This window comes from Myotis brandtii, unplaced genomic scaffold, assembly GCF_000412655.1.
Source record: "Myotis brandtii unplaced genomic scaffold, ASM41265v1 scaffold250, whole genome shotgun sequence".
Classification (NCBI taxonomy): Eukaryota; Metazoa; Chordata; class Mammalia; order Chiroptera; family Vespertilionidae; genus Myotis; species Myotis brandtii.
In genome coordinates this window covers 1140864-1152974 of record NW_005359478.1, presented here as the reverse complement: position 1 = coordinate 1152974, position 12111 = coordinate 1140864, and the positions used below count along the sequence as shown (strand labels likewise).

General features: G+C 52.6%; 1 protein-coding gene across 8 annotated transcripts in view; it reads left to right on the top strand.

The window, feature by feature from the left end:
* The window catches only part of CRTC2 (CREB regulated transcription coactivator 2), a 10692-nt gene extending 382 nt beyond the window's left edge, over positions 1-10310 (top strand). For 2 of the 8 annotated variants that reach the window (XM_014540750.1, XM_005867445.2), the window contains exons 2-15: positions 2498-2599; positions 2676-2792; positions 3825-3886; positions 5190-5258; positions 5416-5519; positions 5608-5637; positions 5808-5872; positions 5969-6018; positions 6147-6391; positions 6743-7149; positions 8663-8932; positions 9115-9195; positions 9395-9581; positions 9660-10310. In XM_014540750.1, coding sequence (XP_014396236.1) covers positions 2498-2599; positions 2676-2792; positions 3825-3886; positions 5190-5258; positions 5416-5519; positions 5608-5637; positions 5808-5872; positions 5969-6018; positions 6147-6391; positions 6743-7149; positions 8663-8932; positions 9115-9195; positions 9395-9581; positions 9660-9880 — 2010 coding nt within the window. In that variant the 3' untranslated portion in view covers positions 9881-10310. Of the gene's footprint in view, positions 1-2497; positions 2600-2675; positions 2793-3824; positions 3887-5189; positions 5259-5415; positions 5520-5607; positions 5638-5807; positions 5873-5968; positions 6019-6146; positions 6392-6742; positions 7150-8662; positions 8933-9114; positions 9196-9394; positions 9582-9659 lie in introns of those variants that run through there. The other 6 variants (XM_005867447.2, XM_005867446.2, XM_014540751.1 and 3 more) reach the window with 6 other exon arrangements.
* The last annotated feature ends 1801 nt before the right edge of the window (positions 10311-12111 follow it).

Here is a 12111-nt window from a genome sequence, read left to right as displayed (position 1 = left end):
TGAGGTTGGGAGTTTGGGAAGGACGGGGGGCTAAGTGGGTGAGGAGAGGGAGGAGGGAGGAGACCGTTCCCTGGAACCGGCGGAGGGGGTGGTCATTGTGCATCTCTGATGGAGTCCCCTCCGGGATTCCGCCCGAGCATCCCGGGTGGTTGGGGTGTGGGTTGGGGGATGGTCAGCTTGCCCTGCTCTGTCTCCTCCACTCTGGTCCTTCCTCCTGCCCTCTTGGCCACCGGGCACTTCAGTTCCCCTGGGAAAGGGCCCCTGGAGTGGTTTGAACAGCGGCGCTGGGTATAGTGGAGCAGGAAGTCCCCTCCTGCGTCCCGTCCCTTTGCTTCCTTTTTCAAACGCTTCTTGTGGTTTCCTGACGTGAATGAAGGTGAGGTCCATTGCTCACAGGCTGGTGCGTGGTGTTCTGCCGTGGTGGCCGCCTCGGAGGAGAGGCAGGGCTTTGAATCCTGAAATCGGGAGCCGGTGGCTATAGGTTGTGTGGAATCCGATGGTCTGCTGAGCTCTCTGGGGAGATGGCTGCTTCGTGGGTCGGTTATGGGTTGGCTTGGAGGGTCTTCTATGTGGAGGGAATAGTAATTCCTAGGAAGAGCCAGAAAAAAGGCATCCTGGCAGAGTTGCCTCTGAAACCGAGTCTCTGGCCTTGATTTTTTGCTACCAGCACTGGATGTCTGAGGGAGTGAGGGGTGGGAGTTCGCCCAGCTGGTATGCAGTCCTAATTTAGGGAGGCATTGTTCTCAAAACAGCAGGCTAGGAGAATATTGTAGGATTCCCTCATGGCAGGGAGCTAGAAGGAATTTAAAAGGGGAGATGGTGGAACATAAATACCACATTTCAAAGCTCTTTCTCCTGATTTGACTGTGATTGCATCTGTCTAGGACTGACTCTGGTTTTATTTTTGTGTGTCTCTCCCTCGACTCTCTTAGTCTTTTTCATGTTTGTTTCCCCTTTGAGTCTCTAGAGACCATGTGCCCTAGTTTGTGGGAGACAGAAACGAGATAGTTAGGTGGGGAGGCAAATCTTGTGTGTGTGTGCCTAACCCCTGCTGACTGCCATGAGGATCATGGTCTGCCTGTTGACTGCTCCCCTTTAGTAGCTTTTGGTCATGGTGGGGCAGAGGCAAGAAGGTGGGTGAGAGGCTGATGATCTCTAGCTGACAGCTTGAGGCCCTGCCTTCTGGACTGTGACTCCCGCAGAGCATGGTAGGATCTTAGGGCTTGTGTGTGCAAACAAAGAAAGGCTTGTGAGAAACTCAAAGCCGGGCCATCTATCTTTGTAGTGTCTTGGTCTGTCAAAGGCCACCTCTACCCACCTTGCCCCTGCGGGGTCACTTCTCTGCTGCACGTAAGATTCCAGTGGGCATACTCGGCCAGAGCCTGGGAACCCAGGAGCGTAAGCCTGTTATTTGGCTAGCTGGGAGGGCAGATGTGGCCATGAGGCCTATACTGCTTGGAAGCTGGGGTTGTCATATATATATATATATATATATATAGGCAGCCCTGAAGTGGTCCAAAGTTCAGCATAGTGCCCACTAAACTCACTGGGCTGACCTCCTGGGACAGAAAGTTCTGAGAGTAGCCTATGCACAACAGTGTGTCCCAGAAGCTCATAGAATTTGCTCCTCATCAGCTGCCCTGGATCTTTTTATTTGGCTGTTGACAGTGGTCGAGTCTCAGAAGTAGGTGCTCACCACTCACAGAGGGACACGAGATCTGTAGCCGGACTAAAGCCATGCCAGGCTGAGGGATGTGGTGTCTCGCTCCAGTGCCAGACTTATCTCCCCAAAGTGAGGGTGCGGCTAGGGAGATGGCTCTGGCCCAGACTAGAGTGGACTACTGTTCCCTCTCCCATTCCCATTCTGCAGGCTTTCCTGCCCATTCCGGGGCCTTACAACTAAGTAGAAGCGTGTGCCTTGGTTTTGGCCCTGTATTTACAGCTACGTGAGCCATTATTCCTCAGATGTTCTCGTTTAGGAGGTGCAGCTCTGTGTAGCCTGCTTGAGGCTGGGCAAATGGCAGAGCCCAGAAGCCACAGGAAAAGGCTGGTCTCTGTGGCATCCACCTGTGGCCTTTCTCGTTTGCCAATCACTCTGGGACACATCTGGAAGGGAAAGCAGAGGTGCCTAATAGGCTCCTCTTCCCATGTGACTAGCTGGGGGCTCCTGGCAACCCCCCAGGGACTCTGTTTAGACTGATGACAACTGAGCAGAGTGTCAGGCTCTGTGCTTGGCAGGGTGTTTGATGCCAGGCATTGGTGATGTCATTGATGCGGGCAGCCTGCAGAAGAGCTAGGGCAGGTTGTTTACACCTGGTCTCAGTGGAGCTTTTCCCCAGCACCATTTTTTTTTTCTTCTTCCTCTTCTTCTGGCAAATCTCTTAAAAGCAGCACCAATAGTCGCCTGTCCTGGAGACAGGGATGGTAAGGGTGGCCAAAGAATAGGAGCAGTACTCAGGCCCCTGCCTGACGTTCCCATTTGCCTTTCATGTTTCAGTTACAGGCCCAAAAACTGCGACTGGCATACACAAGGAACTCCCATTACGGAGGTTCTCTGCCCAATGTGAACCAGATTGGCTGTGGCTTGGCTGAGTTCCAGGTGAGTGGACACCAGCCTCAGGCCAGTGCAGGCTCCTCGGCAGCTCCCCCATCGACTCACCTCTGTGTTTTGGCAGAGCCCCCTCCACTCACCTTTGGATTCATCCCGGAACACTCGGCACCATGGGCTGGTGGAACGGGTGCAGCGAGATCCCCGAAGAATGGTGTCCCCACTCCGCCGCTACCCCCGCCACATATCCTTCACAGAGGGTTGGGGGGTTTGGAGGGTGGGGGGTTGGAGTCCCTTAGGAACTCATGGTGGGAAGGGACTTGAAGTGCTGTCCAGTCCTATTTTCTCCAGGGGCTCTCCTTTACCCAGCCTCCCAGAAAAGTGACCATTTGGCCCAGGTGAGCGCGCTGGCTCCTGTGCAAAGGAGTGGCTGCTCCAGAGGTTGAGCCCTCCATCTCTGCTGGCTCTGACTGCCTTATTCAGCTAGCTCTTTGTTGTCTCCTGCTCAAGGGGGTTTGGTTTACCCGGTCAGTGTGGCTCGGTGGTTGAGTGTGGACCCATGAACCAGGAGGTCATGGCTGGATTCCCGGTCAGGGCACATGCCTAGGTTTCAATCCCCCCAGTAGGGGGCGTGCAGGAGGCAGCCGATGGATGATTCTCATCATTGATGTCTGTCTCTCTCTCTCTCTCTCTCTCTCTCTCTCCCCCCCCCTTCTTCCTCTCTTCCTCTCTCTGAAATCAATAAAAACATATTTTTAGAAAATTAATAGAGGGAGTTTGGTTCTCTCCACACATTTCTGTCCTTAGCTTTCAATCTCAGAGACCTCCATAGATCTGTCTCCCCAAGACCCACCTAGATATTCTCCTATATTTTTCCAACTCTGCTGGGCCTAACCCTCTTCTCTTCCATTCTCTGACCTGATTGTTGCCCCTTGTTGAGAAGAAGAAAGGTATTTGTTTCTTGAAACTCACACCTGCTGTCTCCATTATTCTTCCCTCATCTGGTGTCTAGCCCAGTGGTCGGCAAACTGCGGCTCGCGAGCCACATGTGGCTCTTTGGCCCCTTGAGTGTGGCTCTTCCTAAGCCTTAGGAGTACCCTAATTAAGTTAATAACAATGTACCTACCTATATAGTTCAAGTTTAAAAAATTTGGCTCTCAAAAGAAATTTCAGTCGTTGAACTGTTGATATTTGGCTGTTGACTAATGAGTTTGCCGACCACTGGGCTAGCCCATCCAACCTCTCCTCACTTTTTACCTTAACTGGTGCTGTTCACATTGACAGCTCTCCCTACAGTCCTGCCTACTTGTCTCCTCCCCCGGAGTCCAGCTGGCGGAGGTCAGTGTCCAGGGCAGGCGGATCTCCTGCCCACTCTGACATATCTCTGGAGGGAGCTTGTGTTGGGGTTGGGCTTGCTGGGCCAGGCTTTCAACAGTACCTCCTCTCTTAAGGGCAGGGCTGGGAGGGGTGGTGGCAGGTGGAGTAGGTGGGTCAGAGTCCAGCCTTGGCCATATTGACACGGGTGGCCAAGCCTCCCAGTCCAAGCAGGGCAGGACCAATGGTAACTGGGGCCAGCTGGGGTGTGTTTGTCAGGGGGAAGGGAGAACAGCTGCCTCTTGTCAAGAGTGGGTGCCAGATGTAGTGTTCTGGCACTCAGATACCGAACCCTTCCCCTGTCCATCTCATGGCTAATACTTGTACATAGAAGAGTGGCTGGGCTCCAGATCAGCTTGTCCTCCAGATAGAAGTTGAGATTTCCCAAATCTCCTACATCAGTGATTTTCAACTCATGGCACACGTAAAATAATTACTAAAATTCTGTGGCACAACAAAAAATATATTAGTTTTTTGCTACTCTGACAAAAAAAAATTGGTATAATTTTGATTGGTTTTTAAAAATAGTAATTTTTTACCTACCCTTTTTGCTCCTAAGTGACTTTTTAATAAATCAGGTGTTGCCCAGACTAGGTAGCTCAGTTGGTTAGAGCGCTGTCCCGATACGCCAAGGTTGCGGGTTCCATCCCGGGTTGGGACACATGCAAGGGTCAACCAGTGAATGCATAAATAAATGGCACAACAAATTGATCTCTCTTTCCCTCTCCCCCACTTCCTCTCACTCTAAAAATCATCAATCAATCAATAAAAAAGAAAATAAATTAAAAAATCAGGTGCCTGTACTTGTATATAAGGATTTTTGATACCAAGAATTAACCAATCAGACGCAACCTTATTATGAGCTCTGACCAATAAGATGCATCTCTTTTATATGACCTATATAGTTGTGGTTCCCGGCAGGGTATTCACATCAGACAGCTATTGTTGTGTTGATGGTTGTCATTTTTTAAATTTAACAATCTAAGGAGAAAAGGGGTCAATGTCCCTGACTAAATAGTCAGGTACTGGATGTTTTTAGAATTCTTACGGCACAGCTGTGTGCCATGGCACACCGGTTGAAAATCGCTGTTCAAGATTGACTGGGGAGAGGGTTCATGGGTCACAGATACTAGAACCAGAAAGAAAAGAGGCATGGTCCTGGGTGCCTAGCCCTCCTTACTTCCTCCTCGGCTGCCCCACCTTTCCCAATCCCCATGCCTGCCTTGTCCACTACTGACCTTCTTCCCGACTTTGTTTTTCGTCCCAGGACAATGCCCTGGGGTAATTTCCCTGCAGAGAAGGGGCAGTTGTTTCGACTACCATCTGCACTTAACAGGTGATGGTCCTTGCCTTCTTTAGTCTACATCTCCTCTTACCGTAGTTTCGGGGCCATACCCTGTCCAGCCCAGCTAGTGTTTTTCCCGGCTGAGGAGGAGGGCATGGGGGCCAGGCAGACTGTCACTGGTGCCAGCTGATCTATGTTTGCCCCACAGGACAAGCTCTGACTCAGCCCTTCACACAAGCGTAATGAACCCCAACCCTCAGGACACTTATCCAGGCCCTGTACCTCCCAGTGTCCTGCCCAGTCGCCGTGGAGGTAAGTGGCATGTCCCTGGGTTAGGGAGTAGGCATGGTGCTTTGGTTTGATGTGGGCCCTGCAGCCAACTCCCCTGCATCCTTTGCAGGTTATCTGGATGGCGAAATGGACTCCAAAGGTATATGTTTCTCGCCACTTGTGGGTACTGAATGCCTAAGAATTTGTGGGCTGGTGCTGGGGGCTTTGCGCAGGGCCAGGGAGGCAGACTCCCTCCTGCCTGCCTGTGCTCCTGTCCTACCTTACGGACTCCTTCCGTAGCCCTCTCCTCACCGATCTTTCTCTTTCAAGTCCCTGCTATTGAGGAGAACTTACTAGATGACAGGCATTTGCTGAAGCCCTGGGATGCTAAGAAGGTGCGTGTGCCTATTACCCCTCTTCCCATGGCAGGTCTCTCAGGGGCCTCCCCTGAGCACTGTGGTCACTTTTCACATTCTTCCTTCTCTCCTCAGCTGTCCTCTTCCTCCTCCCGACCTCGGTCCTGTGAAGTCCCTGGAATTAAGTAAGTGTCTCCGTGATGTTTGCTGAGAGGATGGGGAAGGGAAGTAAAGGGAAATGTGGGAGGCTGATCTCTGCTCTTCCCTTTCTACTGCCCCCCACAATGACGTCTCTTTTTCCTCTCCTTCCCAGCATCGTTCCATCTCCTGACCAGCCTGCCAGTGTGCCTGTCCTCCCCCCTGCCATGAACACGGGAGGATCCCTACCTGACCTCACCAACCTGCACTTTCCCCCACCGCTGCCCACCCCCCTGGACCCAGAGGAGACATCCTACTCTAGCCTGAGCGGGGGCAACAGTACCTCCAATTTGACCCACACCATGACCCACCTGGGCATCAGTGGGGGCCTGGGCCTAGGCCCAGGCTATGATACGCCAGGTGAGTGGCTGTCCTGAGTCCACGGGGTGCTGCCTGGCTGGAGGGGCTAAGGGATGGGAGGCTGGAGCACCAGTGACTGCCCACATCAACCCACCACCCGTCACCTGTCTGTACCAGGTTTCTCTCACTGTACTTTTTTGCCAGTGAGAACTGGTAGGTGTGGCTTTTCCTAGAAAGAAGATGGAGAGCTGCCCCCAAGTGGGCAGGGCCAACATCACTGCCAGGGACAGTGTAGAGAGGACACTGTGTTGCCACCTCCATAGTCTGATCACTGCGACCCGTTCTGGGCAGAAGGGGGCCCAGTTCCCATCAGTAATGTTGGCATCTCTGGTTTTTTGTCTGTGCCTGCAGGACTTCATTCACCTCTCAGCCATCCATCCTTGCAGTCTTCCCTAAGCAATCCCAACCTCCAGGCTTCCCTGAGCAGCCCTCAGCCCCAGCTCCAGGGCTCCCACAGTCACCCCTCACTGCCTGCCTCCTCCTTGGCCCGCCATGCACTGCCCACCGCCTCCCTGGGTCACCCCTCACTCAGTGCCCCAGCCCTCTCCTCCTCCTGTTCCTCCTCCTCTGCTTCACCTCCTGTGCTGGGTACCCCCCCTTACCCAGCGTCTACCCCTGGGGCCTCCCCCCGCCACCGCCGTGTACCCCTCAGCCCCCTGAGTTTGCCCGCGGGCCCAGCCGACGCCAGAAGGTCCCAACAGCAGATGCCCAAACAGTTTTCGCCAACAATGTCACCCACCTTGTCTTCCATCACTCAGGTATGCGTGGCTGCCTTTCCTACATGTCTGTCTCCCTCCCCCTTCTTTTTTTCTGCTAAGTTCTTTCCCTCGCACCCCCCTTTCCTGAAAAACCTCTTCTCCTTACTTCCCGTACTCCTTGTCTCATCCATCCCCTTCAATTCCTCTATCCTCTACCTGCCCCATCTTTTAAAAAAATATATATTTTTATTGATTTCAGAGAGGAAGGGAGAGGGAGAGAGATAGAAACATCAACGATGAGAGAGCATCATTGATCAGCTGCCTTCCGCACACCTCCCACTGGGGACTGAGCCTGCAACCTGTGCCTGTGCCCCTACCAGGAATCGAACCTTGACCTCCTGGTTCACAGGTCCACACTCAACCACTGAGCCACGCTGGCTGGGCGACCTGCCCCATCTTTTATCTATCTTGTCTCCTCTTGGCTTCAGAGTGCAAACCTTGGGGTTAAGCTTTCTGATTCAAATCCTACTCTAATTAGTAGTCTCCTTGGACAGTTGTTTAATTTCTACGAGTGTCAGCATTCTCATCTATAGAACAAGGATGAGACTGTAAGAGTCAAAGGAAATCATGCGCGTGAAGTGCTCAGCACCATGCCTGACCCGCGGCAGGCTTGACAGATGGTCGCCTATCCCTTCCCTTTTTCCCTTTTCTGTTCCTGTCCTGCTTTTCTTGTCTGTCTTTTTTTCTCATGTCTCCATCCTGTTTCATCCCTTCTGCCATCTCCCTTCTTCCTTTTCTAGATTCCATAAACTCAGAGATGCTCAGACCATGGAGCCTAGTCCTTTCATTGTATAGCTGTGGAGACGGGGGCCAGCGGGAAAACGACTTTCCCAAATTTACACAGCGCGTTAGGAGGAGTTGGGACCAGAACTGAAAACTCTTAGTTCAGGGCTTTCCTCGGTGCTCAGATTCTCAGCCCTCTCCACCTTCTCTGTTTTTACTTTCTCTGTACCCCTTCTCCTTTCACCCCAGTGTTCCTCTTTCCCTCTCCTCTGCCCTACTTTCTCCTCCTCCTCCATTCCCCTTCCCTGGAATGTGTGTGCTGTGTTCCATCTGCTGTGGTCCCTTCTGTAGGAAAGCCTGAGACCCAGGCCAGCCAGGGCTGTGTTCTCTTAAAGCCTGGAGTGAACCTACCTTCTTCCTTCCTTCCTCTCTCATTCCCTCTGGCCTTTTCAAGACTTTAGAATGGCGGTTCTCAAGTTTACTGTTGTGCTGTCAAGCACTTGTTAGGAGTGTCACAAGTGTTTGATTACTAATAATCATTAAAGCACCAAGGTGTAGGAATAGTTTACTTCTGGACCTGTTTAAAAATTATTCTTATATTAGCCTCACTCAGTTGCTTGTATTCTGATCAGCAGTTTTGCGTAATTGCACCTAATCCCGGGGATATCTATGGGGACGTTGTCAGGTTTGTGTTGAGGATGGTTGCAGTTTCTAAGGGTGGGAAGCCCTAAGAGTTCCTCTTGGGGACACGCTGAAAGGTACGCTTCCCTCTTTTCCTTGCTTCTTTTAGGGCGTCCCCCTGGATACCAGTAAACTGCCCACTGACCAGCGGCTGCCTTCATACCCATACAGCCACTCAAGTCTGGTTCTGCCCGCCCAGCCCTCCACCCCAAAGCCTCTACAGCAACCAGGGCTGCCCTCTCAGGCCTGCTTGGTGCAGCCCTCAGGTGGGCAGCCCCCAGGCAGGCAGCTACACTATGGGACACTGTACCCTCCCAGCTCCAGTGGGCATGGGCAGCAGTCTTACCACCGGCCAGTGAGTGACTTCAGCCTGGGGAATGTGAGTACCAGGTTCTTAGCTCCGAAGCCGGGGAGGGAATGGGAGTGCGTCAGATATCATTGGTGCTGTATGAGTTGGGAGATCCAGGTGGGGGAGATCTTCCCTCCCTCCAGGGAATATGACACTGCCGACTTGGGGCTCCTGTCCTGCATCTGACCCCTTTCCTGTCCCTTTCCCCTTAGCTATCTCTGCACAGCTTGCTCTTTGATGACTACTGCTTTGACCCCTTCTCTTCCTGGCACGCACAAGCTCTGTCCCAGCAGGTACGGTGCCCACAGCTACTTGGGGCCCGTGCTCGCCTCTGTCGCTCTGCTTGCTGCCATCTCCTGTCTCTGCTTTTGTTCGGGGGTGGGGGTGGGGAGATTGTTGGGGAAAGGGGATGTATTAGCAGGGCTAAGCAGTGGCAGGCAGGTACCCCTGTTCTGAGACCCCCTTCCTCAGGGTTTGTCTTTGTGTCCATAGCTGGAGCAGTTCAGCATGGAGAGTTCAACATCCAGCCTCGCGCTGGATCCCACTGGCTTTTCTGAAGGTTCTGGGTTTTTAGGGGGTGAGGGATCAGTGAGTGGCTTCCAGGACCCCCATGCCCTCAACCACCAGAACTTGACCCATTGTTCCCGCCATGGCTCAGGGCCTAACATCATCCTCACAGGTGAGAGGTGTGGGTGGTCATGGGGGATGGCACAGTAGGAGATTAGGGGGTCCTCACCCATTTCTTCTGCCCACACAGGAGACTCCTCCCCAGGTTTCTCGAAGGAGATTGCAGCGGCCCTCTCTGGGGTGCCTGGCTTCGAGGTGTCAGCAGCTGGGTTGGAGTTAGGGCTGGGGCTGGAGGAGGAACTGCGCATGGAGCCACTGGGCCTGGAAGGCCTCAACATGCTGAGCGACCCCTGTGCCCTGCTGCCTGATCCTGCGGTGGAGGATTCATTCCGCAGTGACAGGCTACAGTGAGGGGACGCATCATCCTCCCTCTGACTGGCCCTGTTCCCCATCACTGTCCCTTTCCTCCCTTCCCCCTGGCCAGTAGAGACTCGACTCTCTGCCCCCAGATCCTCTTTCTAACATGAATGAGGGATCCCGAGAATGAGGAAAAGCAAGGGGTTTATCCAGGCGGCCCCTGAATTCTACACAGGGGTAGGCCTGGGGGAGCTCAAGGGAGGGTCTAAAGCACTTGTAACTTTGAACCGTCTGTCTGGAGGTCAGAGCCTGTTGGAAAGCAGGGGGTAGAGGGAGCCCCAGAGGCAAGGCTAGTTCTGGATGCCCAGGGGTGGGCAGTGCCAGCCCCTCCTCACCACTCTTCCCCTTGCAATGGAGGAGAGAACCAGAGTGGATATTATTTTTTATTAAATATATTATATGTTAATAAAAAAATCATATCAAACCCTTGATGTGTTTGTCTACTGTTTGGGATGTGGCTGGGAAACTAGGGAGTCCCTGGGGTACTGACCCTTTCACCTGTTGTGCTTTTTTGTTGTTAATCCTCCCCCGAGAATATTTTTTCCATTGATTTTTAGAGAGAGTAGAAGGGAGGGAGGGAAAGGAGAGAGAGAGAGCGAGAGAAACATGGATATGAGAGCAACACATCGATTGGTTGCCTCCTGCATACACCCTGACTGGGGCCGAGGATTGAACTTGCAACCATGAGCCCTTGACAGGAAATTGAATCCAAGACCTTCTAACCACTGTTTATCCGCCAGGGCTGGGCCATCTGTTGTGCTTTTTACATCTTCTGAGCACCATTGTGGTTTGTGGAAGGCCTCCACCCTCGAGACCCACCCCGCAGTGTCAGAATTTGTTGGGTTTTTTTTTGTTTGTTTTTTGTTTTTTTTAAATATATTTTATTGATTTTTTACAGAGAGGAAGGGAGAGGGATAGATAGTTAGAAACATCGATGAGAGAAACATCTATCAGCTGCCTCTTACACACCTACTGGGATGTGCCTGCAACCAAGGTACATGCCCTTGAACGGAATTGAACCTGGGACCCTTCAGTCCACAGGCCGACGCTCTATCCACTGAGCCAAACCGGTTAGGGCGTGTTTTTTTTTTAAAATATATTTTTATTGATTTCAGAGAGGGAGAGAGAGAAACATCAATGATGAGAGAGAATCACTGATCAGCTGCCTCCTGCACACCCCCTATTGAGGTTCGAGCCCGCAACCAGGGCATGTACCCTGACCAGGAATAGAACCATGACCTCCTGGTTCATAGGTCAGTGCTCAGCCACTGAGCCACGCCAGTTGGGCCAGCATCAGAATTTGTACCTAGCATTGGACATGGGAGTTCAGGCTGGATTTCAGCTTCCATGGCAGCACAGGTGCCTCCCATCTGTTCAGGGCCCTGCTGCAGCATCGGGACGAGTTCTGGCTGGCCAGGTGAGTTACTCCTCTTCCTCAACCCTGTGGCCTGGCAGTGAGTAGAAGTGAGGAAGCAACTGCAAGCTGAACCAGAGGTTTGATGTGTCTGAAGGATCCCAGCTTTCTTCCGGAGTAGCTGGCCTCAGTGCTAATGTTACCTAGGAGAGAGGATTTAAATCCTGACACCATGTAGGTCTTGGGTTGGCTCCCCCTTCTTTATGGCCCTTTAAGCCTAGAAGAAATTAGACAAGCAGTAACTGGCCGGCCTCTGAACCCATGCTTCTAGGTGTCAGGGAAGCTCTGAGGTCTCATTTCTGCCCCCTCACTAGGCATGAACTCACCCTCGCCATACTTCACTCATTCTCCAGATGCTTGAGTGCTATGTTCTAAGAGCTTTCCTCTCTGGCTTGGGTTGCTGCTAGCCCTCTAACCATCATAGTCTCTCCCCTCTTCTCTTCCACTCCCACGAAAGTCAGAAGGGTCATGTCCCTCCTCAGTTACCCACACCTCTGCTACTCTTTTCACACCCTACATTCCTGGTCTTTCCTCTTCCTCTTTCCAAAGCTTTTGTCACTTTCAGAAAAGAGAACTGAGAGCTCTGGCTTAGGCGGGAAGGGACTACAATGTGCCCTAAACCTGGAAGTAGGGGGAGCCACCTGGGTGTTGCTGCCTAGGCCTTCAGGGCCCTCCCCAAGGCCTGCATTGCATATGTGACTAGGATCGCCTTGGACTTCAGCGGCCGCCCCGCTCGTGTCCTGCAGCCTCGTGTGAGTGGTGAGAAGCTGCTTGGGTGCAAGGGGCCCTCCCAGCCGCCAGGGGGCGCTCT